The following is a 23562-nucleotide window of genomic DNA, read 5'->3' as shown; positions in this document are numbered from 1 at the left end:
GACAATTTTGTAGAACATCAGCAGCCGAGAGTCATACCTTCTGTTCTCAAGGGAACGCCACCCTTTTTTTCTATCATGTGTGTGACGCTGTTGTGGTATGAGTAGTCATTGGTGACCCATCGAGCGGCCCTGCGTTGGACTAGACGGCTGTGTAAACACGCACTGGCTAAAGTCGGTTATGCTAAAACTTCCTGCGACTCCTAAATTTACCATAAACATATATGACTATCAAATATATATGAATCTGTAATAACTCACCGACATTGTCAATTGAATTCAAAAGAGTAATCCTCAACATATATTTTTTAGACAACACACAATAAAATAAATCGTACATAAAGACGGAATGTCAGAGACCTCTGGTAACAGATACATTTTGAATGGATACCTGGCAGTGGTTGTATAACACTGACCTCTTACAGATGCACGTTGGAAGAAAATAGCCCCAAAGCGAAAACCTTGCACTTCAACTCGTACTATGTGCTTAATGCATATTTCATTTCTCAACTGCAATAATCTATAGGTTTACGTATTAATTGTTTCGTTGTTGAATAAATTGTCTCGTTTTACCACGGAGCGTAACTATATTGTCCGTGGTTTTACTACTTGTCATGCCTGTTTAGATTCTGTTTAAAGTTAATGATCCTAAAACTTCCCACGACCCATTGTCCATAAACATTAATGAATATGGCCGTGCTCTATGAAAAGGGGGTTTAATGCAGTCCGCACAGGCTACTCGGGTACGACACTTCCCGCCTAAACTTGATTTTTTTCTAAGAAGAGACTTTCTTTAAACGAAACATATATCATACAAGCGGAAAGTGTCGTCCCAAAGCATGTGCGGTCTGCACAGGCTAATCGGGGACGACATTTTACGCATATGCTTTTAACCCCCTTTTCACAGAGCACGGCCCATATGAAATATGTAATAGAATCTGAAGTAACTCACAGACATACCGGTAGTGTATTGCATTTAAAAGACTAATAATAGACTTATACCAGACATCTGACTATAAATTAATCGTATCTAAAAACGCGAAATAGGTAAATATACCTGGCGAAAATCTTGCACTTGAACTCGTTTTATATGCTGCATGCATATCTCTCTTTCTCTCTCAACTAAAATAATCGAGATTCACGTATTGCTGTTATACAAAACAGCAATGTCTGTTCAGATTCGTTAAAGGTACCTTAATTGTCATAAACTGACGATTTGACAAGTTTCAAATCATTGTCATTGGCCAAATAAATCAAATTTAAAATATCGATTTATTAAAATAATAATACAACAGTTTGTTTAAACAAATGTACTTAATATACGAGGAATCATTTTTGTGAAACAAAATACATGGCTGAAGAGCATGCAATGCTTAGACATGGACTAATGGAAAATCTGCTGTTATCGTTGAAATTGTCACCCTAAAAAAATATGATGACATAGCAGTATTGATCGTCACAAAGCAAAGAACCGACTTATCTGTAAAACACAGATTGACAAGAACGACGCCTTAAAGGGATCTTTTCACGCTTTGGTAAATTGACAAAATTGAAAAAAGTTGTTTCAGATTCGCAAATTTTCGTTTTAGTTATGATATTTGTGAGGACACAGTAATACTGAACATTTACCATGATCTAATATAGCCATTATATGCATCTTTTGACGATTTTAAAACCTAAAAATTATAAAGCGTTGCAACGCGAAACGATTGAATAATTTGGGGAGTTCTGTTTCTGTCGTTAAATTTTGTGAAACTACGAAGATTGCTTATATAAGGTATAAAATACCTCGCGTATGTGTACTCGGCGGAATAGCTCAGTAGGCTAAAGCGTTTTGACTTTAGGACTCTGGCAGGACTCCAGGGGTCACTGGTTTGAAACCTGCTCCGGGCAATGTTCTTTTCCATTTTTTTATTTTATTCTTGATTTTTTACTGGAGCTTTTACGATCCAATGTTTACATTTATCAATATAAAGCATTTAATGAATAAGTTAAAAAATGCCAAAATCTGTGAAAAGGCCCCTTTAATTTGTAATGACGTCACAATTTATTTGACGTTTACTTACGTTGTACACATGACAACAACCATTTTGATCAAACCCAAACGTCTGCCTTGTTAGGCAGACGTTGTTCATAACGTAGATGTTAAATAATTGAAATAATGAATGGCGTTAAACTATGGGTAGTGATGGTACCAGTAAAGAAGATCGTCCCGAAAGTGTCAGCAAAGGTGCAAACAAGGCTTATCGGATATTAGAATCGCAGGGGTTTATCGTGGGACGTACGCTCGGCAGCGGATCATACGCCCGCGTCAAATGTGCGTATGACATGAATCGTAAGCACAAAGTGGCCGTAAAAATCATCAATAAACAGAAATCTTTCGACGAATATCTGAACAAGTTTTTGCCGCGCGAGGTGGAAGCTATGCGAATATTGACGAATCATTACTCTATAGTGAAATTTTATCAAATTATCGAAACAACCAGTAGATACTTCTTCATAATGGAATACGCTGAAAAAGGCGATCTTTTAAACGAAGTTAAAGCAAGAGGGACCATTCCGGAGAATCAGGCTGGACGCTGGTTCATCAACATGTTCGACGGTGTGAAATACATGCACGGCAAAGGCGTTGTGCACAGAGACATCAAGTGCGAGAATTTGGTCATAGACGCTCATTATACACTCAAGTTGACCGATCTTGGGTTCGCTAAAAAAATTGGCAAGAATAAATCGGGAGACTCGCTGCTCAGCGAAACGTACTGCGGAAGTTATGCATATGCACCGCCGGAAATTCTTAAAGGGATACCGTACAACCCGGAGCTCTCAGATGTTTGGAGCATGGGTGTCGTATTGTATACCATGGTAGGCAATTATTATGCTATTGTTTGATTTCTCTTTGGTAAAAATAAACATATTGCCTTGCATAATTGATAAAAGGGTCAGTCGCTCAGAAAGAAAGCAATTTCATGTGGAACCTTGAGGGATAACAGAAGTCATTCGTACAAAAACAATCTTCTAGTACGATAACGACGTTTTACCCAAAAGTTCATTCATGTATGCCTTCGCATACTAGAGATATAGAAAAAGGCCGGATCTATGAACCTTTTTTTAACAAAACGGGGCGGACTGCCCGTATTATCATTTGTTTTTTACGATGTTTAGACAAGACATGAACATACCTATAATGTATTATATAATTGGGAATGTTTTTAACATTGTTAAAGTTTTATATTATAATCACGAATAACTCACAAGAAGGGACAGCAGATTTCTTTTTGAATATTTTATGTAAATCCTAGTACGTTCTGCAGTGTAACGAGTGTCTGTAATAATTACCTATCGGCAAATGTTAACATTAAATCCTTGAGATTTTTGTCATATTTTCGGATTTATCATTTGTGTATATGTTTTGATCAATCCTTGTATATAGCGTATTATTGAAAACTCCTTACCAGGTTATCATCAGATGTTGCCATCATCTTCGATTTAGGTGTAACATGAAGCCGATTAGCATTTGCAGACGCGCAACAAACTAGAAATAAATTAGTCGGGCAGATGACATGTCTTAATAGCTACGAAATCCAGTTAGGGCAACGTCGAATGTCGCCATTTGGGGTCGACACACGACAATCAAAGCGACGTGCGATACCAACTGCGACACTGAACAACTCCACGCGACATTTGAACATTTGAATGTACCATTATCGCCTTTAAAGAAAAGTTGCATCAAAATCGAGAATCGTTCGAAAAAATGTCGTTTTTCATTGTTGAATTGTATCGTTCGCCTCGTTGGCATGTGTCGATCTCAAAGAGCGACAGGCAACATGCAAAGCCAAGAATCAGCAAAAATTCAAACAACTTGCGGAATTATATCACGCAAATATCGTGCAATCGTTTACGTAAACCCATTGGGGCACGACTCTCGATATTTACGCACGAGATTGTGTCGAGCAAATGTCAGCGTTCATTGTCGAGTGTCGTTGTTGATTGTCGAGGGAGTGTTAAAGTGATTGCCTTTTGTTGACCCTCTAGGTCGACAGGCGACTTTGAATGTTTCATAAAAAGATGCCGTAAATTACGTTCAACTTTGTCGATATTTTACTTAGATATTATGTGTTGTTCTCATATATTCATACAATGTATTTCTCTTTTCAGCTGTACGGAAGGTTGCCTTTTGACGACGGCGACCACAAAAAGTTACTCAAGCAAGTACAGAGCAGAATCGTTTTCCCCAACAAGCCCGTCGTGTCCAGTGACTGCAAACTCTTCATTTTAAAGATATTTTTAAAGGTTCCCGAGCGCGTACTTTTAAAACACATGAAACTCGACGCCTGGTTTAAGTTCCAGCAGATTGTTTGTAAGCAAGGGAAGGAGGAAAAGGCTAATGCGGCAAATGAAGTAACGGCGACTTCGGATGAAGATGTTACCAGACCTGCTGGGACAGACAATAGCGGCGAAACTACACATCATCGATTATCGATGAAACTAGTTAAAGAAAAAGACGATGGAAATGATGAAATTGAGACGACCCCGACCGTTCATGATATAGCTAAAGAGACGATGGAAATAAATGTTCCAATTTTGACGTCCGAACAGCCGACTGTTCACCCTGTATCTGGATGAATGAACTATTAATTACTAAAGAATGTCTGTATTGAATGGAAAACACACTATTTAATCCATTTTTTGAAGTAAAAAAGTAACAACAAATCAAAAGGCGTATGTTTATTTTAATTTTAAAATTGTGCATCAGTTAACAATTGGATTTCAACAGAATGGCTGATATAACTAAAATGAATATGAATAAAAAAACAATAGTGTTAATCATGATAAAAGACAAACCAACAAATACCCATAAATACACTTCCAATACACTGCGTAATTAATTGTGCCGTTCTATGTAAAAAGGAGGTTAAAACATGTGTGTTTAATGCATGTTAAGTCCGCACAGGCTAATCAGGCACAACACTTTCTGCTTAAATGGATTTTTGCTAAGATACTTTCTTTAAAAAGAAAATATAAAAGCGGAAAGCGTCGTCCCTGATAAGCCTGTGTGGACTTTACATGCATTAAACACTCTTTTTACAGAGCACAGCTATATTATTTATTGAAGCATCTAACTATTTAGCACTTGCCTACATATGAAGTTGATGTTCTTATTGAAATTTATGGTGGCTACATTTGTGATCATATTTGAAACCCTTAAGCACAGCATGTATACATAATCAGTTTGTGCTAACAGTTCTAATATTGGCACTTGCTAAAAGCATTAAGCATTATTCTTTCTACCTTACTGATACACTTATTACTATTTGAAAAGATGTAATCAATATTATGAGGAACTTTCTGCCTAATATATGTGACAAGTAACAGAAGTACCTGTTTATGTTGCATTTACTTCTTACATTTAATTGTTCAAATAATTTTGTAATCATAGTTATTTTGTTCATTACAGGGAATTCAATTTAAAGCTCTGAATGACCAGAAACTAACTTAAAAACAAATGTTTCCCACTTTGCAGATTATGGACACATTAGCTATACAAATGATATGAAAATGTTCATGGATAACTTGCCGTAGTTGGTTATGATTTTCACACCCAATAACACGGTCTAAACAACATAGCATGCAAAGCTATGCCCCATAGGACAGAACAGATCATTACACACAAAAAACTTAACAACAACAACAACTATCAAAACAATTATCACAAATTCACCAGAAGTGATTTCAAACATTGCAAACTGCAAATGTTTGCCAATGACCATTAGTTTTGTATTAAGACCTATTGAATGATAAGATTGACCCATATGTTTAAAGATGGGGCCCCTCAGCATTAGAACCGATAACTGATATTAACTGATAAAATGTTAAATCAGATACGATTGTGCAATTTCAAGCCTATATTTGAGTGGTTGTACACATTGGAAATGTTGCAACACGTAAAAAATTACATTAATGTTGTTCTGTGACTTGATTCTGCATCAAAATACCTGGTCACATTTTCGATTTTGTAACCAAACTTCCTAAACAGTGAGTTTTCTATTAATCACAAACATTCACAACGAAACCACCATTCAGTTAGTAAATGTTCGCCTTTTCTGAACACAATAGACAACTCTTCACATATGATATGTTAATCTCCCAAAGATAAACCGGAGAAAAGTGGGATCTGATATATGAAGTTGCTTTACCAGTAATTGTAAGGCTTCTTTTGGAAAATATTTCAACCTGTTCGCAGCTACATCTATCTTTGAAATTCCATCTGAAATATAGCTTTGTATGTTTGTTTTTTTTAAATTCTCAACAATCAAAAAAAAAATTACTAAGATATAGGCATTTTTGGTAAACCAAAAAGGAATTTTTTTTATCAAACCAAGTTTTAGTATAATATAAAATATAGTTTGAAGCAAACAAATTGATTGATTCACTATTACATAATATAGTTGAATATAAACACACAGTCATAACTTTCTGCACTTATTCTCTTTTTGGCATATAACTTCCATCTTGAGGGCAAACTTTCTCCAAAAGGCGCAACACCACTTAGTTAAACTTTCATGATTTCTGTAGAAGATACAAAAATTGCACATTCAATCATGGAAATTAAATGATTAATACTTAATACCATACCAATTTACCGAAAATCAAGGGATAAGGGTGTAAGTGCTCTATCCATGGACAATAACATCAGATATAATTGTGTCACACCTAAACCTTGACGTTTACACTGCTTTATGATTGAATAAACAAGGCAAATAACTTTCACCCCTCTTCTTAACCCACCAGATTACAAGTCCAGTTATGTATGTGTCTGACAAATGAAATTCCACAAAGCAACATATGTGACTGATAAACATCTGAAAAACATTAATCTTTAACAAAAAGTGCAATAAATGTCAAAGGTACAACTACATGTATTCATTGTTTACAGCTGAACCTAAAGATTTGTACAACCCACAATCTCAAAGTGCCTGTTTAGTTTATGATAATGTTCACAGTTACCATTCTAGTTCACTATGACACCTTGTCCGGGAGATAAATTCATATTTCGCTTCAATCTTTAAAATTCGCATTGACAACTGGTAATGTCAGGGCTTCCCCTGGCTCAAAAATGTCTTTAGCCAAATTCGCCTTGCAATGGCAAAATTCTTCTTATTTTGGCAATTTGTAAGTTTTAATGAAGAAAAACATGTAGCAAAATAGAATTTTCTTTAGCCAAATAGGTCCATTTGTAGCCATTGGCAAAATTGGCGAATGGCAGAGTAAGCCCTGAATGTTCCTCTAGTTCACATAAACCATTTCATGTTGACAGCGCCTGCGGTTCACGCCGACATCTTATGATGGCTATTTAAGTTCACATTGACAGTTAGAGGTACATCTCAGTTCCAAAAACAGCAGGAATGTCACACCAAACTCTAGGTTACAGTGAAAACTGGTGATGACTAATCAATCACATTGACAGAGGTAAATTTCAGTGCACAGAGACAGTACAGTTCACATCTGGGGAAGGCTTTGGAATTCACATTCACAGCAGTTGGTAAGTATTCAGTATACAATCACTGTTGGTGGGTGAAATGCATTCTCTAGCTCACATTGACACTTAGAGACATACCAAATACTTTCCAGCGAAAGTTGGAGACGCCAATTAGTTTACAATGACAGATTGTTTTCCATAAATCACATTGGCAGTTGGGGACAGCTCAGTAGTTCACATTGACTGTGATAGTCCATTTCACAACGACAGCGGTAAACACATCCCCAATTCACATAACAATCCATTTAGTTCACATTGACTGCAGGTGGAGGGGCAGGAAAGAGAGATGTGAACAAGGATGCAATGAAGGTGAAGGCCACTTGTAGCTTTCCTGGCACCAGGGGCTGAGGTTCGATAACTGTACTGGGGTCCTAAAACAATAAAAAAAACATACATTTCATCTTATCTTGGAACATACATTTCATCTTATCTTGGAACATACATTTCGTCCAATCTTGGAACATACATTTCATCTTATCTTTTTTAGCAAAAATTTCTTCCCTAAGAACCACAAATCACAAATTCACAATCAATAGTCTTGTTGAGGGAAAACTAGACTTAATGCATGTGTGTAAAGAGCCATCCTAGATTAGCCAGGGCACTTTCCACTTTTATGGAGTTTTTTGTTACAAGGTCTCCATTTAAGGCGAAGTGTCCTCTCTGAATACCCAGTGCTGACTGCACAGTTTAATCTGTGATCACACTTGATGAACTTATATTATGTCCAGTTGGCCCAAAACTAGGCTTCATAAATATTGTCTTATAATAAATACTTAAAGGGGCCTTTTCACGTTTTGGTAAATTGACAAAATAAAAAAATTTGTTTCAAATTCGCAAATTTTCGTTTCAGTTATGATATTTGTGAGAAAACAGTAATACTGAACATTTACCTTGCTCTAAAATAGCCATTATATGCATCTTTTGACGATTTAAAAACCTAAAAATTATACAGCGTTGCAACTGGAAACGATTGAATAATTTGTAGAGTTCTGTTTTTGTCGTTATATTTTGTGAAACTACACCCTTTATTGTATGAGAACGGATGGCCGAGTGGTCTAAATGGGTAGACTTTTTTCTCCAGGACTCCAGTGGTCAGTGCCCTGTTGAGGGTTTTTTCTTTTTTCTTTTTTTTATTGTATTTTTGATTTTTTACTGGAGCTTTTTAGATCCAATGTTTACATTTATCAATATAAAGCTTTTAAACCCAAACTTCAATACATGCTTAAATCTGTGAAAAGGCCACTTTTTCCAATAAATGAATAAGCTTGTCACAATAGTTTCAAGTTTTGCTGATATTAATCTTACATATATGAGAATGTCTAAGCTTCAGGCAACAGATGTTTAACATATTTTATTGCTAAAACATTTGTTTTGACTACCATATACCCAGGGTTGGCACCAATCGACCGCCCCCGGTTTTAACCGGCGGTTTTTACCGGTTAAAACCGCCCCGGTCAATACTCCCGAAGTGGTCATTACTGGTCAATACTGGTCGATTGAACTTTACCCCCAATTTTAATTTATATTCCATGCCTAATTAAACAATATTGATAATATAAATTAAACAGACATGTTGCCAATAATGTCTTAAGCTATTAATACCCACTATTTTATACCTGTTCATGCAATTTGTAGGCCAATCTCTCAAAATTTTGCAAATAAGTCAAAGTTGGTCAATTGGATTTTTCTGGTCGATTGAACTTTTTTTCAATTCTAATGAATTATGATGCACAGATAATTCTGTGCTTGATTCAACAAGAACCTGTAAATTACTGTGTATGCGTTGTTCCTCATACCCCACTGTCCCCACAGTCTTCTAACAGTCTTCTCACCTATACAGGTTGGGGCACCCAAAACTGATAATAGGGCCTTAAATGGCATCTTTTTGACACAATCCTTACTTGTCATGTATTCTTGCATTGATTTCTTTAAATACTTTTTAAACAAAATAGTGTAAACAACTTTTTTTTATTGATATAAGAATATAAAAACATAATAAGAAATAATTATTAAAAGAAAAAATACTTGAAAAGAAGAGTAGACCCACAATTGGAAAACATTATTTGTTGGCAAAATCAAGAACTTTGATTGTTTATTCATTTGAATACCAATTGAACTTTTTAATATGAAAGGGAAAAAACCCTCTTAATACAGAAAGGAAACAAGTTAGAAGTAACTATTAAATTAATAGTAAGTACAATGTAATCTTCTTTTGTGTGAGTGATATGAAATAGCCGAAGGGCAGATTTGCTTAATTGTCAATATCAGAGACATAACACTGCATGCATTTTATTACCAACTAAGAGGCCAGATTTATAACCCTAGCATACACAAGAGTTCTGTTTGTCCATCTGCTTATCAAATAGATATATCAATAGATAAGTGAAATGCAATGGTACCTACAATAGTACTTTAGTAACAGATGTGATACACTGAGATAAAGATATTGCCTTAGTCCTTATGTATTTGAGGCTGTTTCCATAAATAATAAAGAAGTAACTTTTTACAGCTTTAAAGATTTTTTTTACAAAAAATAACTCAGCAAAAAGTTTATCAATTACAGAATAATTATTGATTTAATATAAAATGGCTCCTTTGTAATGTTTAAATGCTACAATTTTCAATCGACCAGTATTGACCAGTAAAGACCAGTAATGACCAGTATTGACCGGTTTTAACCGGGTATTGACCGCCGGCCCGGTCAATACTCAATTGACCGGTCAATATGCCAACCCTGCATATACCAGCTGGGAGCAAATAAGTAAAAAGACAAAACAAGTATGACCGCCATAACGGATTAGAAGGAAAAACAACTTAAGACTAGTCTGTAACAAGATATTGTATTTTTAATTAAAAATAAAGATTACAAAATCTTTTGACATAAACCAACAAGTGAACTTCTGTACACCTTATTTCTATTCTCTATGATTCGCAATGGCAGAAGAAAAATCCGCAATACTCTATACCATTAAGTTGATTCAGCTGGTGGTAGGGAAAAACCATGTCAGAACAAGCCTGTGCAAGAATTGAACCTTAAAACTTAATCTGGTCTTCTGGCAAACATTCAAACCACTAGGCCACTTTGAAGCACTAACATTTAGCTCCTATCTATTAACCCTTTCCCACTCAGAAGTAAAGTGAAAATGGCTATGTGCAAACAGCATAAAACCTGAACAGCCTGCGAGTAACTCACAGTCTGTTCAGGTTTTATACTGTTTGCTGCTCATCAGTATCTAAGGGTTGGAAACCAAGCATAAAAAACTTGAATCTAAAAAGAAAGGTCTTTAATTAAATGTAACTTTTAAAGGAACTACAAATGTGTCAAAATATGTATCTAAGTGGTAAAGGGTTACACAAAGTGGCTACGATGGTCCTGCAGCACTCGACTGAGTCTATAGTACACCAATGGTTGAAGACCTGGTGACCTAGTTTTTGAAGCATATTGACCTAGATGCATACATACCTAGCCTTTCATATTGTCAAGATTTCATCCTGACCATGTTTCAAGATATTCATAATTGTTGCTAATATTTTACCTCGTTTTTGGACGCATGTGACCCAGATTTAACCTCTGCCTAGACATTGTCAAGATAAACATTCTGACCAAGCTTCATCTTAAATTTAACTAGAAATGGCGCGGCAGAGGCCGACGCGTATCCCCACGCCGAATGTTTGACCTAGGTGTGCCCCAGGGTTGGTAATGGGGCCATGCATAGCTGAGATTGACCGTATTGTCATAAGAGAAGTTCATCATCAATTAGAAGTGAATTGGTGTAGAAATGAAGAAGTTATAGTAAAAGGCAATTTTGGGTGGGTGTGACATATGTGGGCAGGGCGCCCCAGGGTTGGTAATGGGGCCATGCATAGTTGAGATTGACCGTATTGTCATAAGAGAGGTTCAGTATCAATTTGAAGTGAATCGGTGTAGAAATGAAGAAATTATAGTAAAAGGCAATTTTGGGTGGGTGTGGTCTATGTGGGCGGGGCGCCCCAGGGTTGGTAATGGGGCCATGCATAGTTGAGATTGACTGTATTGTCATAAGAGAAGTTCAATATCAATTTGAAGTGAATCGGTGTAGAAATGAAGAAATTATAGTAAAGGCAATTTTGGGTGGGTGTGGTCTATGTGGGCGGGGCCCCAGGGTTGGTTATGGGGCCATGCATAGTTGAGATTGACCCTAATGTCATAAGAGAAGTTCAGTATCAATTTGAAGTGAATCCGTGTAGAAATGAAAAAATTATAGTAAATGGAATTTTTTGGTGGGTGTGGCCTATGTGGGCGGGCGCCCCAGGGTTGGGATTGGGGCCATGCATAGTTGAGATTGACCCTAATGTCATAACAAAAGTTCAGTATCAATTTGAAGTGAATTCGTGTAGAAATGAAAAAATTATAGTAAATGGAAATTTTTGGTGGGTGTGGCCTATGTGGGCGGGGCGCCCCAGGGTTGGGAATGGGGCCATGCATGGTTGAGATTGACCGTATTGTCATAGGTGAGGTCCAGTATCAATTTGAAGTGAATCGGTGTAGAAATAAAGAAGTAAATGTAAAATAACCTAAAAAAATGAGTGATAATTTCTGACGCGGCCCCACCCCAACCCCTATAACTTTTGACCCAGGGGTCAGATCAAAATTCCAAATAGTGCAGGGTCGCACATATGCTCATAGCTACCATGTGTGTAAATTTCAAGGTTCTAGTGCTTTTAGTGTAGGAGGAGATAGTGGCCAGGACGGACGGACAGACGGACGGACGGACAGACGGACGGCGGAGATCACCACAATATCCCCACCTTTTTTTCAAAAAGCGTGGGGATAATCAACAATTTTTGCCACTAGAGTGGTTAAAAAATTACAGATGACACCACATGACGCCAAACAAAGGGTGACCACACTTCTTGTTCAGTTAAGCTTACAATGTTCAAATCAGATAATTCAAATCAAACTTTTCTTACTTGCACATTTTCTTCCTGGGTTTGATTTGGATTATTTTCTGACTGGTTATTCTCTTGTTGGTTATTATCTTGTGGCTCATTTAAATTTTCCTGTTGTTGATGGATGTGTACCTGTTGTGGCCTTCTTGCTCTTCGTTGTCCAAAATTGAACCAACCCATTTGAAACCTGCCATCAAAGATATGCCATTGTATGATAATCTCATACTCAGGTTTGACATTCAAATATGTGCATTTTGTTGTTAAAATCGTGACCAGAAAACATGCATTGATGCCATGTGAATTTATTGATTATATAGAAATAAAGGGTTTTGCATATGATAAGCAGCAACTAATGTATTTATCCAATACATATGTCTTGCATTCAAATTTATCTTCACTGACAAATAAATTACAATAGATAAGAAAGCAAATGCTAGTGTAGTATCAACAAAATATACCATGCATGAATATTTCATAAGTGTATATAAATGTAACTTAAAGCAACTCACCCGTAGACAACCACAAAAAATCCAGCAACCATGAAGAAACGAGTGAAGTTTGAGTAGAAGTAGACAATCCCAATGAGAACCAAGAGACGGCTGAACATGTACAAGTAGTCGAGCCAGTCCCTGTTTCTAACCTCATCCTCCTCAGCATCATTGACAACATTCTGGTTTTCCGGCTGGTTGGGACGGTTGTGTTCCTCTGCAGCCACATTGGGTTGGGCTTCCGGTTGACTGAGCAGAGGTTGTTGTATGTATGTGCCTTGTTGGTAGCTAGAACAGGTAAAAACAGTACCTTAAAGTACATTGTGCAAGCTGTGAGAATACTGATACATGTCCTAAAAAAATAAACAGGTCAAAACACCTTTACAGGAATATTTCTTAGATTATATCAATGCTCTAGATAAGGATTTAGTCTAAAGGGTATTTCACCCCGATATTATTGTTAAAGCGTATTTTACTCATTTGTTTCAGCCATAAAGGGTATTTAGGAATATTTAGGGGTATTTTTCATTTCCATAGAAAACTGACACAGTAAATGGCGTGTTTCATCTAGAAATACATAATGTATTATTATTTGTTATTTATATTACGGTATTAAATGCAAAAAGAATGAATTTGAAATGACGATATGAACAGACTTTCTTTAAAAATGTTCCCGCAAGAGCCGCTGGCTGCTTAAAACGTCCCTTTTTTAATCCATAAACATGATGGGTCGCCATTTTAATTAGATGCTTATGTTGGTTGCCTTACTTTTGATTCAATGGTTAATTTACACTAAAAACTCAACTGGATTATTGGTTAAACTGGTTACGCACTTTAATCTATTTAATATACGTAAAAAGATTTGTATTGCGTTTTTTTACGTACTGGGCCGATTTTTAATGCATTTTTTTTTAATTGCGTAAACATGCAGATACGCCTCTTATCTGGAGCTCTGTTATATGTTAAAGGTTGTGTAAATGATAAATTGTTATATAAGAAAATGTATGAGTAATTTGTGTATTTCTTCTTGAACCCTGTCTGATTAAACTTCTTTCACTTTTAAATGATCTATTTAAGTCACTAAACATTTTAGATGTAAACTTGGTCTTTAACTGTGTATTTTCTGAGATTCTAAAATTAGCTTTTACTACTTACTACTGCATGTATTGCGCCATATACTGGGCATACATTTGCTGCATCCACATGTACTGCTCTGGGCTATACCCAGTAGGAGGTACAGCCCCAAACACGGTTGCATCTGGGGCCATCATTCCAGCAAATTGGCTGTAATCTGTTGGCATGGGATTTGATGCTTGGTTCATATATGCACTGAAATAAATATACAAGTGTGATACAGTTGCACAAACGTCATGGTAATAAGTATAACACAATGATAGTAAAGTTTCACCGTACAACTGACAGTGCTTTTTTTGTTCAAAATTGGGTTCGTTATTTGGCCCAATTCCCAATGGAAAAAGGATATATTTTTCATAATGGGACCTACAAATTTCGAAGTGAAGGTTTAAAAAAAAAACATTTTGTTCATCTCCCATCCAGTTATATAAGTTCAACCTTAGTAAATGTAATACTGAAAGCATTGTTTTCTCAGTTTTGAAGCATTTTTTTAAATCAAAACAGCAACAACACTAATTTCCCAATTTTAGTCAAAACGCAGCGAATTCGTCCAATCAAAAAGCACCTGGTCCCATTCCCACAATTGTTAACAAAACAGCACCGCACATCGGGTGTCAACCCTCGGCTGCGAGTGCAGTTTTTGATAAATAAAAGCTTATCAGAATAATATATTAGTGACCTTGACCTTTGACTTAGTAACCCAAAAATGGGTGTGGCGTGAAGAACTCATCAAGGTGCATCTACATATGAAGTTACAATGTTGTAGGTGGAAGCACTTTGATTTTAGAGCCAATATTAAGGTTTTAGCACGGCAGAGGACGAGCTGGCTATGACTATACCTCAGGTTTTCTCCGAAAACAGTGGAGCTATAACAGCACTGAGACACAGAAATCAAGTATATAAAAACATCAAGAATGTTATTCATTAACACTTAACAGCAAATTTACATATTTCAACTTAGGATAAATTTTGATTCATGAAGGCTAATACCAACCTATAGTAACTGTAAGCATTTGGTATTTGGGCAGATTGAGCAGTTGGTTGCCCTCTGTGTCGTAAACCACTGGTATCGGTTGGGGCAGAGTATGGTAAATTTGTAGAGGAGGAGCTACTTGACAGAGAACTTTGAGACAGAGATTCCTGAAATGCATACACAGAAATATGTTTACCAATACAGTGACTGAGTCTTTGTATGGTCATTTTTTTCCTTACAACAAGACAATCTGCTAACGAGTTTTCCCTTGAAATAAGACAAAATCTTGAACATAAAGTTATTACAATTTTTTTTTAAATCTTTAAACATGCAGACAACAGTTTCTAATGTGGTCATTTTATCGAAGGGGAAAAAACGTTCCATAACAAATCCTGTGTTTGTGAAACAACTGCACTTTGAAGCAGCACAGCAGCTATTTTAGAGAAACAACTGCACTTTGAAGCAGCACAGCAGCTATTTAAAACAACTGCACTTTGAAGCAGCACAGCAGCTATTTTAGAGAAACAACTGCACTTTGAAGCAGCACAGCAGCTATTTTAGAAAAACTTGTTAAATCCAAGATCAATGGACCCGGTTAAAACTCACTCTTCATCTGAAAGTCATGAGGGTAGACTCAAACACTAAACAAGAGCACCGCCTTGCGGGTGCAGACCGCTCATCTATTTTCTTTTTAAAGGTGAAGGGACTCTCATTTTCAATCACAAAGGAGGGAGGGTCGGAGTGAAGAGGGGTGTATAGTGTGGGTGTGTGGACATTTATTACATTATTTCCAAAAATGCGAAAAAAATTATATATACATAAAAAAAAAATAGGGGAGGGGGGGTGGGGGTATGGTGTGAGGGTGTGGTGGTCATTTGTGAGATGATCTTAAAAAAAAAAAAAAAAAAAATAGGGGGGGGGATTCGGGTGGGGGGAGGGGGGATTCTTGGGTGCGATGGTTGGACGGTATTTCAAACATAAAATAATAAAAAAAATATTTGTGTTTTTTAACCGTATAAAAAAAATAATTGGGGGGTGGGGTGGGGGAGTATAGTGTGAGGGTGTGGTGGTAATTTGTGAGATGATCAAAAAAAAAATATTTAGGGGGGGATTCGGGGGGGGGGGGGGGGGGGGGGGAGGGGGGAGGGCACGGGGATGGTTTGGGTGGAGTCTATTGTGGTATGTCAGGTAAGAGTAGTTTTGTCAAAGTATCAATCAAATCTAATCATAAATAAAGAAGTTATGGCAATTTTAGCAAAATTTAATAATTTGACCTTGAGAGTCAAGGTCATTTAAAGGTCAAGGTAAAATTCAACTTGCCATGTACAGTAACCTCATGATAGCATGAAAGTATTTGAAGTTTGAAAGCAATAGCCTTGATACTTAAGAAGTAAAGTGGATCGAAACACAAAATTTAACCATATATTCAAAGTTACTAAGTCAAAAAAGGGCCATAATTCCGTAAAAATGACAACCAGAGTTATGCAACTAGTCCTTTTACTGTACCCTTATGATAGTTTGCGAGTGTTCCAAGTATGAAAGCAATATCTATGATACTTTAGGGGTAAAGTGGACCAAAACACAAAACTTAACCAAATTTTCAATTTTCTAAGTATAAAGGGCCCATAATTCCGTCCAAATGCCAGTCAGAGTTACATAACTTTGCCTGCACAGTCCCCTTATGATAGTTAATAAGTGTTGCAAGTATGAAAGCAATAGCTTTGATACTGTAGGAATAAAGTGGACGTAAACACAAAACTTAAACAAATTTTCAATTTTCTAAGTATAAAAAGGGCACATAATTCTGTCAAAATGGCAGTCAGAGTTACATTACTTTGCCTGCACAGTCCCCTTATGATAGTTAGTAAGTGTGGCAAGTATCAAAGCAATAGCTTTGATACTTACGGAATAAAATGGACCTAAACACACAACTTAACCAAAATTTTCAATTTTTTAACTATAAAAAGGGCACATAATTCTGTCAAAATGCACGCCAGAGTTATCTAACTTTGCCTGCCCAGTCCCCTCATGATAGTAAGTGAGTGTACCAAGTTTGAATGCAATAGCATTGATACTTTTTGAGAAAAGTAGACCTAAACGCAAAACTTAACCAAAATTTTCAATTTTTTAAGTATAAAAAGGGCACATAATTCTGTCAAAATGCAAGCCAGAGTTATCTAACTTTGCCTGCCCAGTCCTCTCATGATAGTAAGTAAGTGTACCAAGTTTGAATGCAATAGCATTGATACTTTCTGAGAAAAGTGGACCTAAACGCAAAACTTAACCGGACGCCAACGCCGACGCTAAGGTGATGACAATAGCTCTTTTTTTTTCAAAAAATAGATGAGCTAAAAATCATCTGAATATTTTACAACTGTCTGTAAAAAAAACACTCTGGAAAAGGTGTTTCAAAAAAATTGTAGTGTCTTCGACCCATAACAACCCTTAAATTCACTGGATTGGAACAAAACTCACACTTCATCTGCATGTTATGAATGTAGTCACATTCTAAAAATCAGATCTATATCTGAAAGGGTTGCGTAAAAAAAAATCTGAAAAATGTAATGCCGGACGGATAGTCCCACTGCTATATACCACCCACCAGTGGGGCATGCAAAAAAGTATTGCAATAATTTCATATAAGAATAAATTCATCAAAATGTTTGGTAGTCAAAGCACTCTAACCATTGTACTTTGTGATGCCATAGTCTCCATGTGTGTCGGTGAATTCGAACAAACCAGATGAACAGTGTGTCTGGTGCTTCCGTCATCAAACTGACGAAGGACTTCTTTCAGGGTGAGATGATCTTGCAGAAGCTTTCCAGAATATATCAACCTTTGATGTTTTTCATTCTGAAAATTATAGTAAAGTTAAATATTATAAATACATAGTGATCAATCCATTGAAATTGTAGACAGTACAGGTTTATCTGACACTAAATTGAGGAAAAAGTTTATGTATGACAAGTCTATACTATAACAATGATTTGTTCCTATGTCACTTAACATTACTTTAATGTACATATCATACAATTCCCTTATTTAGAGCATGACCTAATTTCGATCACTTTGTTTACATTAAGTACGCGGCTCTCGTGATGACGTCACACGCATGCGCTCCAAGTATTTTAATTTAGCAAAATTATTACGCTTGAAAATAATTATAAACATGACTCAAATAAGGATAACAACATTTAAATTGCATTTAAAAATCTTACTTCAACTGAAATAATCCAAATGTTTGCCCATTCTGTGCTTTTTGGGGTACTCAACATTAAACTTGCACATAAATTGCAGACCACTACGCTAGTGTCAACTCATAATTTCATGTATTTGATTTATTTTAAAGATTTTTTTTTTACCCTTTCACGATTCCCAGAAAATATTGCATGGAACAATCTGTGCCCGCACATCGCAAAAATAGGTGACATGCCGATATTCACATGTTCAGTGGGTTTACCCTGCCCTGATTGGGTGATTATTTTATCAAATCTTTTAATAGTAACATATATGCCAAAATTTTATTTGAACAAATTGCGAACTTTGTTATTTTTTCAATTCTTTAGCACTTTTGCGTGTCAATGTTGTTCAAAAGAAGATTGACCGATAAAACAGAAACTTGTTAAACGGTGAATAGAAGTTATAATAAAAGGCAAATTAATCTTTCAGTTTCTCTAAATGTGTTCAGCGACTCAATTTTTAGAGTTTTGTTGACCTCATGCCTATTGCAATCGAGTACTCTCGCTTTTCGGATGTGACCTCTCGACTCAAGGTAAACAATGCACGTAGTGTATTTCATTTGCGGGTGTGTATGGAACTATTCGCCTTTGTGTGATAAAGCTGCTGTAAATAAACAATTTTGACATGGATTTAATGGGAATGAAATAAATCTTTTTAGGTACATCCTTTATTGTGGCATTGTTTGAATTAATTCAGAAATGATTTCAGTTGTTTCCTTAACCGCTCGACTCAAGGTAATTGGAGGATACTGTATATATATTTTTAACACATGACTTTTAACATTTCGCTGTCCCCAGACAATCGCCTTCCTGTCATAGTCAGCAACTGATTGTAGGAAGTATGAAGTAGAAGTAATCAGCCAATTAAAAAAGATTTGCAAATCATTAAAAATTGGTAATATTTAGGAACAATTCTATGGCATACTTACTGGTTGTGTTGGGTATACATCTTTTAAATGCTGTTTTAGTTTTCGGACTGTCCAATCAAGCATACAGTCAACTGTGTGGTCTTCAAACCGTTGATTTGGAGCTTTTATCACAAGTGTGACTGATGGATCCATGTCTCTGGGAACAATAACAATTGTAAATCATCAATGACATTTGTTTTATTTTTTTTAAGAAATGTAAAGTTTAACTGTTACCATAAGCATAGCATGATGTTGCATCAGCCCATGTTAACGAACAGGTAAAAGAGTAAATCAATATCAACAGTCATTAGTCATTAGATTCCTACAAAGTTTATCAACAGTGACCCTCAGATAGAGGAAAACCATACACGAAAACACAGATTAACAAGAACTTAATCTTGTTTTCAAGTTCAAGTTGAACATTTTGCTTTTTACCACTTTCTATTGAGTGTCTTTTGCAATTCCATAGTATCTTTAACAAGTTGTTCCTGTTCATATCAATCTTTTGTTTCTATGTATGGAAGTTTCAATAAACAATAGCACTTACGATTATTTGTGTCAATCTTCCTACAAATGGTTTTATTCGTGCTGAATTGTCAATAAATACTTTCATAAGAACATAAACAACAAGGCGGAAGCTGACGTTTAATGGTCACATGATCAAAACAGATTTGGCGTTATTTCATTGGCCGGAAATGTCGACCGTAAACATTCGGCTTATTCCGTTGTTTGACACGGAAAAGGGGAAAATCAAAGCACCGAGAATATATTTCCATTTTATCCCTTTTTAACGCAAATGTTTAAGCCAGCTTTTCACCTTAGCTTATATTTGTAAGCGTCCAGTGAATGTGAAACTTTTCGAAATAAAAAACGTGCAAACTACAAACAGTTATCACATTTACATAAATTAATAAATCAATCGACTTCCTATGTTTGTGAAGGGCGGCCCTTTGTGAAGTATATGTTATGAAAAGGGATACTTAGGTGCGTTTAGCAACGATCTCTAAAGAATTTTATCGCTTTTGAAAAGGCTTGAGGGATAGAACAGTTTCACACTGAACACTCGATATCAATACAGTGTTTGTGTTGCCCTTTGTTTTCAGAAGATTGTCAACGCCAGCGTTTTTAATTAAATTCTATAGGTTCTCACCCGGGGGTAACTTCCCAAATTTTAGGGTAGGGTGTCCCGCCGAGACTTCCGAAATGAGACCCATTTTTATACCGGAACTCTGATAAAGTCGACCCATTTTGATACAAGATTTTTTTAAAAAGCAGATCCATTTATATACGATAACATTGAGAAAGTGGACCCATTTCAATACAAGAATTTTGAATGTAACGATTTCGTCACTTAATATACGACGTATGTTAATATATGACGTCACAGTATCATCTTGGTCGATCAAGCAACAGATAAAAACAGTCAAGTAACTGCCCGGAGTTACTGCATCTTTCTCGCTAGTGAAATTTACTTTTTTGATACCCATTTATATACAAGAATGACAATTATCCTATCCATTTTGATACTGATACGTTCAAATCTATATGCATTTATATACAAGCAAATTTCTGATTTCAATACCCATATCGATACTTAGATGCTCAAAACCATACCCATATCGATAATTTTAGTCGAAAAACACACCCCATAAAATCAGCACACCCCTATACACCTGTATATAGGAAGTTACCCCCCCCCCCGGGTGTTCTCATTTAGTAATTACTATAGGGTACCGTATTGCATAATGTGCACCAGTTTATGTTAGACCATGCCGGGGCCTATACAAACAAGGTATAGGTCCCTGGATCATGTAAGTATTTCTGTTATCTAACGTGATATTAGTTTCGACCAAAATATTTTGAAACACACATTTATACAAAATGCAATGACTCTTTTAAAATAATGCTATAGTTAAACCTTGAGAATATAGAACTTGAACATAAATTATTCTGTAAAAGTTGGACGAACATCGCACGAAACATTATAGATGAGGTTGTGAACGTGCACATTTGTATGTAATTTTCAACTAAGGTCAATAACTGAATTACAATAAGTCAATTACTAAGCAACGCAAAATGAAGGAGGCTTGAAGCACAGAATAATATTACGGATAGACACACGCACGCACGCACACATGGAATGACGTCTACCATTTATTTGAATAGCCATTTTGCTTTTGATATTGTTGTAGAAAAGGAGCAATACAAGTTTGAGATTGTACTCATTGCACACATAAAAGTTTATATGTAACCAACGGCAATAAAAAAAACGCACTTTAGAATCTATAACGATATAATATATAATTTTTGAGTCATAATACCCATTTCCCTAGCCACTGCCACTTTATATGTGCTGTTATTCATGGATATCATTATTTTGTTAACGAAAATCACAAGAAAAATTTAGTTGGAGCTGCACATAGAAGAGAAGTTAGAACGGAAACATACTCACACTGGCGGAATGAGGGCTAGACATTTTTCATGCATATGCCTTTCGACGGGTTATAAATACACGTGAGTTACTTAAAATAAATATAATTCATGAAAACGTTGTTGTATTTATGATGCTGAAAGTCATCAAATCAAATAAATTTCAAATAAATTTTATTTTGAGTCGGCAAGACAATAACAAATAACATAAGCTGTGAAGCTTTTGAACCGACTATACAACAAATGTAAACAGTAAAACAAGAGTAAAAAAGCTAGTTAATAGAAAGACAATTACTTGGGTATTAAAATACAAATACATAATCAGAAGAAATACAAATACACAAACAATTCGATACAATTTAAGGCATACAACACAAATTAGACTACGGTAGACATATTCCTTACTTTCCTGCTGGTATTGCACTAGGAGGGGCAATTTAAGGCATGATATTATCATCATCGTGGCACGCATGGGGTTAAATATGTTTAAAACAAACAAATCAATGTAAGGATGTACATTAGCTGGACCAGCAGCAGAGTCAGTGCAAGAAGTTATTTATAATGACCAGGGAGTAATAAAGCATCGATGGAAACCAAAAGCAATATAAAGCAAAAATAAACGTACATTTGCAACCACAAATAAAACAATATGAGAGTTTAAAAGCTGTGTAGGAAGCTGCTGATCTATTCCTGTGGATAGGACTAAAAACTGCAATAAGAGAAAAGGAAGTAAAAACTGAACACAAAAAGAAACACAAAAGTGCGACCCGATAAAACTTATCTAAGAACGAATATCATCTCAAATCAGATTTGGGGTGAACTGATCAGCAGCTTTCTCACAATAAAACAAGTAACATAGCGAAAAGCAACACAACTATGAGCAACACAACTATGAGCAGGCACAGGCAAACTAATATATTAAAGCAAAATAAAATACAAAAGCAAAAATAAAATACAAAAGCAGAAATAAGGACAGCACAAGCAGCCGAAGAACAAAACAAAGGAAGCAGTGGGGCATGCCGCTCTAGATCTGTGTGCCAGCTATGCGAGCCTATGTGACATTGCATGCTGAGCATTTACATTCTTTACCATTCCAGTGCACAATAAAGCTCTTAAATTGATTAAAATTGCTCGCTTTTCTGAAACTTTCTGGATAGGAATTCCACAGAACTGGAGCAGCATGCCGGAAACTGCTACTACCGTACTTTGATGACTTAACCTGGGGAATCTCTCATAAGTTGGTGTACCTGAAATGGTAACAAGAGTCACGTTTAAACACTAGGTCATTTAAAACAGGTGGTGCCATGTTATTCATAATTTTGAAAGTTTCAAGTGCCATGGATCTGATTCTTCTGATATACAGGCTAGGTAGATTTGCTTTACTAAGTAATTGATCATAGGAACTACAATAATCATCATATACAAAACGGAGCGCTCTTTCCTGTATTTTTTTCAATTTTATTTGTATTACTTTTACCGCAGAAATGCCAAGTTAAAGGGCAAAAACTGAAATTTGATAAAATAAATGAATGAAAAATGGTCAGTCTACTTAAGCGACAGAGGTTTTTTCCTATTCTCTTCAAGATATTAAGTTGCTGAGCTGCCTTACTACATATACTACTAATATGACTATTAAAATTTAAGTTGGAGTCTTAGTTTACACCAAGGAGTTTGACTACATCATCACATTTTATATTAGCATTTCTTATATCAAAAGAGGGGTTTCTTGAAAAAGTTCTTTTTTTCCTACAGAGATTGCTGGAAACTTGTCGGGATGAGCTTGCATACAATTAAAAGTAAACCGGTCTATTAGAATATTGCTCTCTTCTTGTAGAACATTTACTAAATCATCAAAATTTGAGGTACAGTACGATAATGTGTTGTCGTCAGCATAGTTATAGAGTGAATGAAGTAAAATATATCATTT

At 35.9% G+C, this 23562-nt stretch overlaps 2 protein-coding genes across 2 annotated transcripts; one reads left to right on the top strand and one right to left on the bottom strand.

Annotated features, from left to right (window-relative positions):
* The first annotated feature begins 2063 nt into the window (after nt 1-2063).
* LOC127863340 (testis-specific serine/threonine-protein kinase 4-like) lies at nt 2064-4713 on the top strand. Its single transcript, XM_052402766.1, has 2 exons — nt 2064-2859; nt 4153-4713. The coding sequence occupies exons 1-2, from the start codon at nt 2176-2178 to the stop codon at nt 4618-4620; spliced, it is 1152 nt and encodes a 383-aa protein (XP_052258726.1). The 5' UTR covers nt 2064-2175; the 3' UTR covers nt 4621-4713.
* On the bottom strand, nt 4708-19887 carry LOC127863339 (homocysteine-responsive endoplasmic reticulum-resident ubiquitin-like domain member 2 protein). Its single transcript, XM_052402765.1, has 8 exons — nt 19753-19887; nt 19227-19362; nt 17744-17911; nt 15080-15225; nt 14107-14280; nt 12973-13239; nt 12485-12650; nt 4708-7905 (listed from the first exon to the last, which is right to left on the bottom strand). Exons 2-8 carry the CDS (start codon nt 19356-19358, stop codon nt 7780-7782), a joined length of 1179 nt encoding a protein of 392 aa, XP_052258725.1. The 5' UTR covers nt 19359-19362; nt 19753-19887; the 3' UTR covers nt 4708-7779.
* Nucleotides 19888-23562: the final 3675 nt, after the last annotated feature.

This window comes from Dreissena polymorpha, unplaced genomic scaffold (assembly GCF_020536995.1).
Source record: "Dreissena polymorpha isolate Duluth1 unplaced genomic scaffold, UMN_Dpol_1.0 chrUn005, whole genome shotgun sequence".
NCBI classification, from domain to species: domain Eukaryota; kingdom Metazoa; phylum Mollusca; class Bivalvia; order Myida; family Dreissenidae; genus Dreissena; species Dreissena polymorpha.
The sequence above is the reverse complement of the archived record's forward strand: the minus strand, read 5'-3'. Positions and strand labels throughout refer to the sequence as shown.

What these genes read in the sequence shown, in the direction of transcription:
- LOC127863340 (XM_052402766.1), top strand. Translation starts at nt 2,176, where the DNA reads ATGGGTAGTGATGGTACCAGTAAAGAAGATCGTCCCGAAAGTGTCAGC. An exon ending in GTGTCGTATTGTATACCATG is followed by an intron (nt 2,860 to 4,152) that starts GTAGGCAATTAT and finishes TTCTCTTTTCAG; the next exon opens with CTGTACGGAAGGTTGCCTTT.
- LOC127863339 (XM_052402765.1), bottom strand. Translation starts at nt 19,358, where the DNA reads ATGGATCCATCAGTCACACTTGTGATAAAAGCTCCAAATCAACGGTTT. An exon ending in TTTTTTGTGGTTGTCTACGG is followed by an intron (nt 12,651 to 12,972) that starts GTGAGTTGCTTT and finishes CTTTGATGGCAG; the next exon opens with GTTTCAAATGGGTTGGTTCA. An exon ending in CCCAGGAAGAAAATGTGCAA is followed by an intron (nt 7,906 to 12,484) that starts GTAAGAAAAGTT and finishes TTATTGTTTTAG; the next exon opens with GACCCCAGTACAGTTATCGA.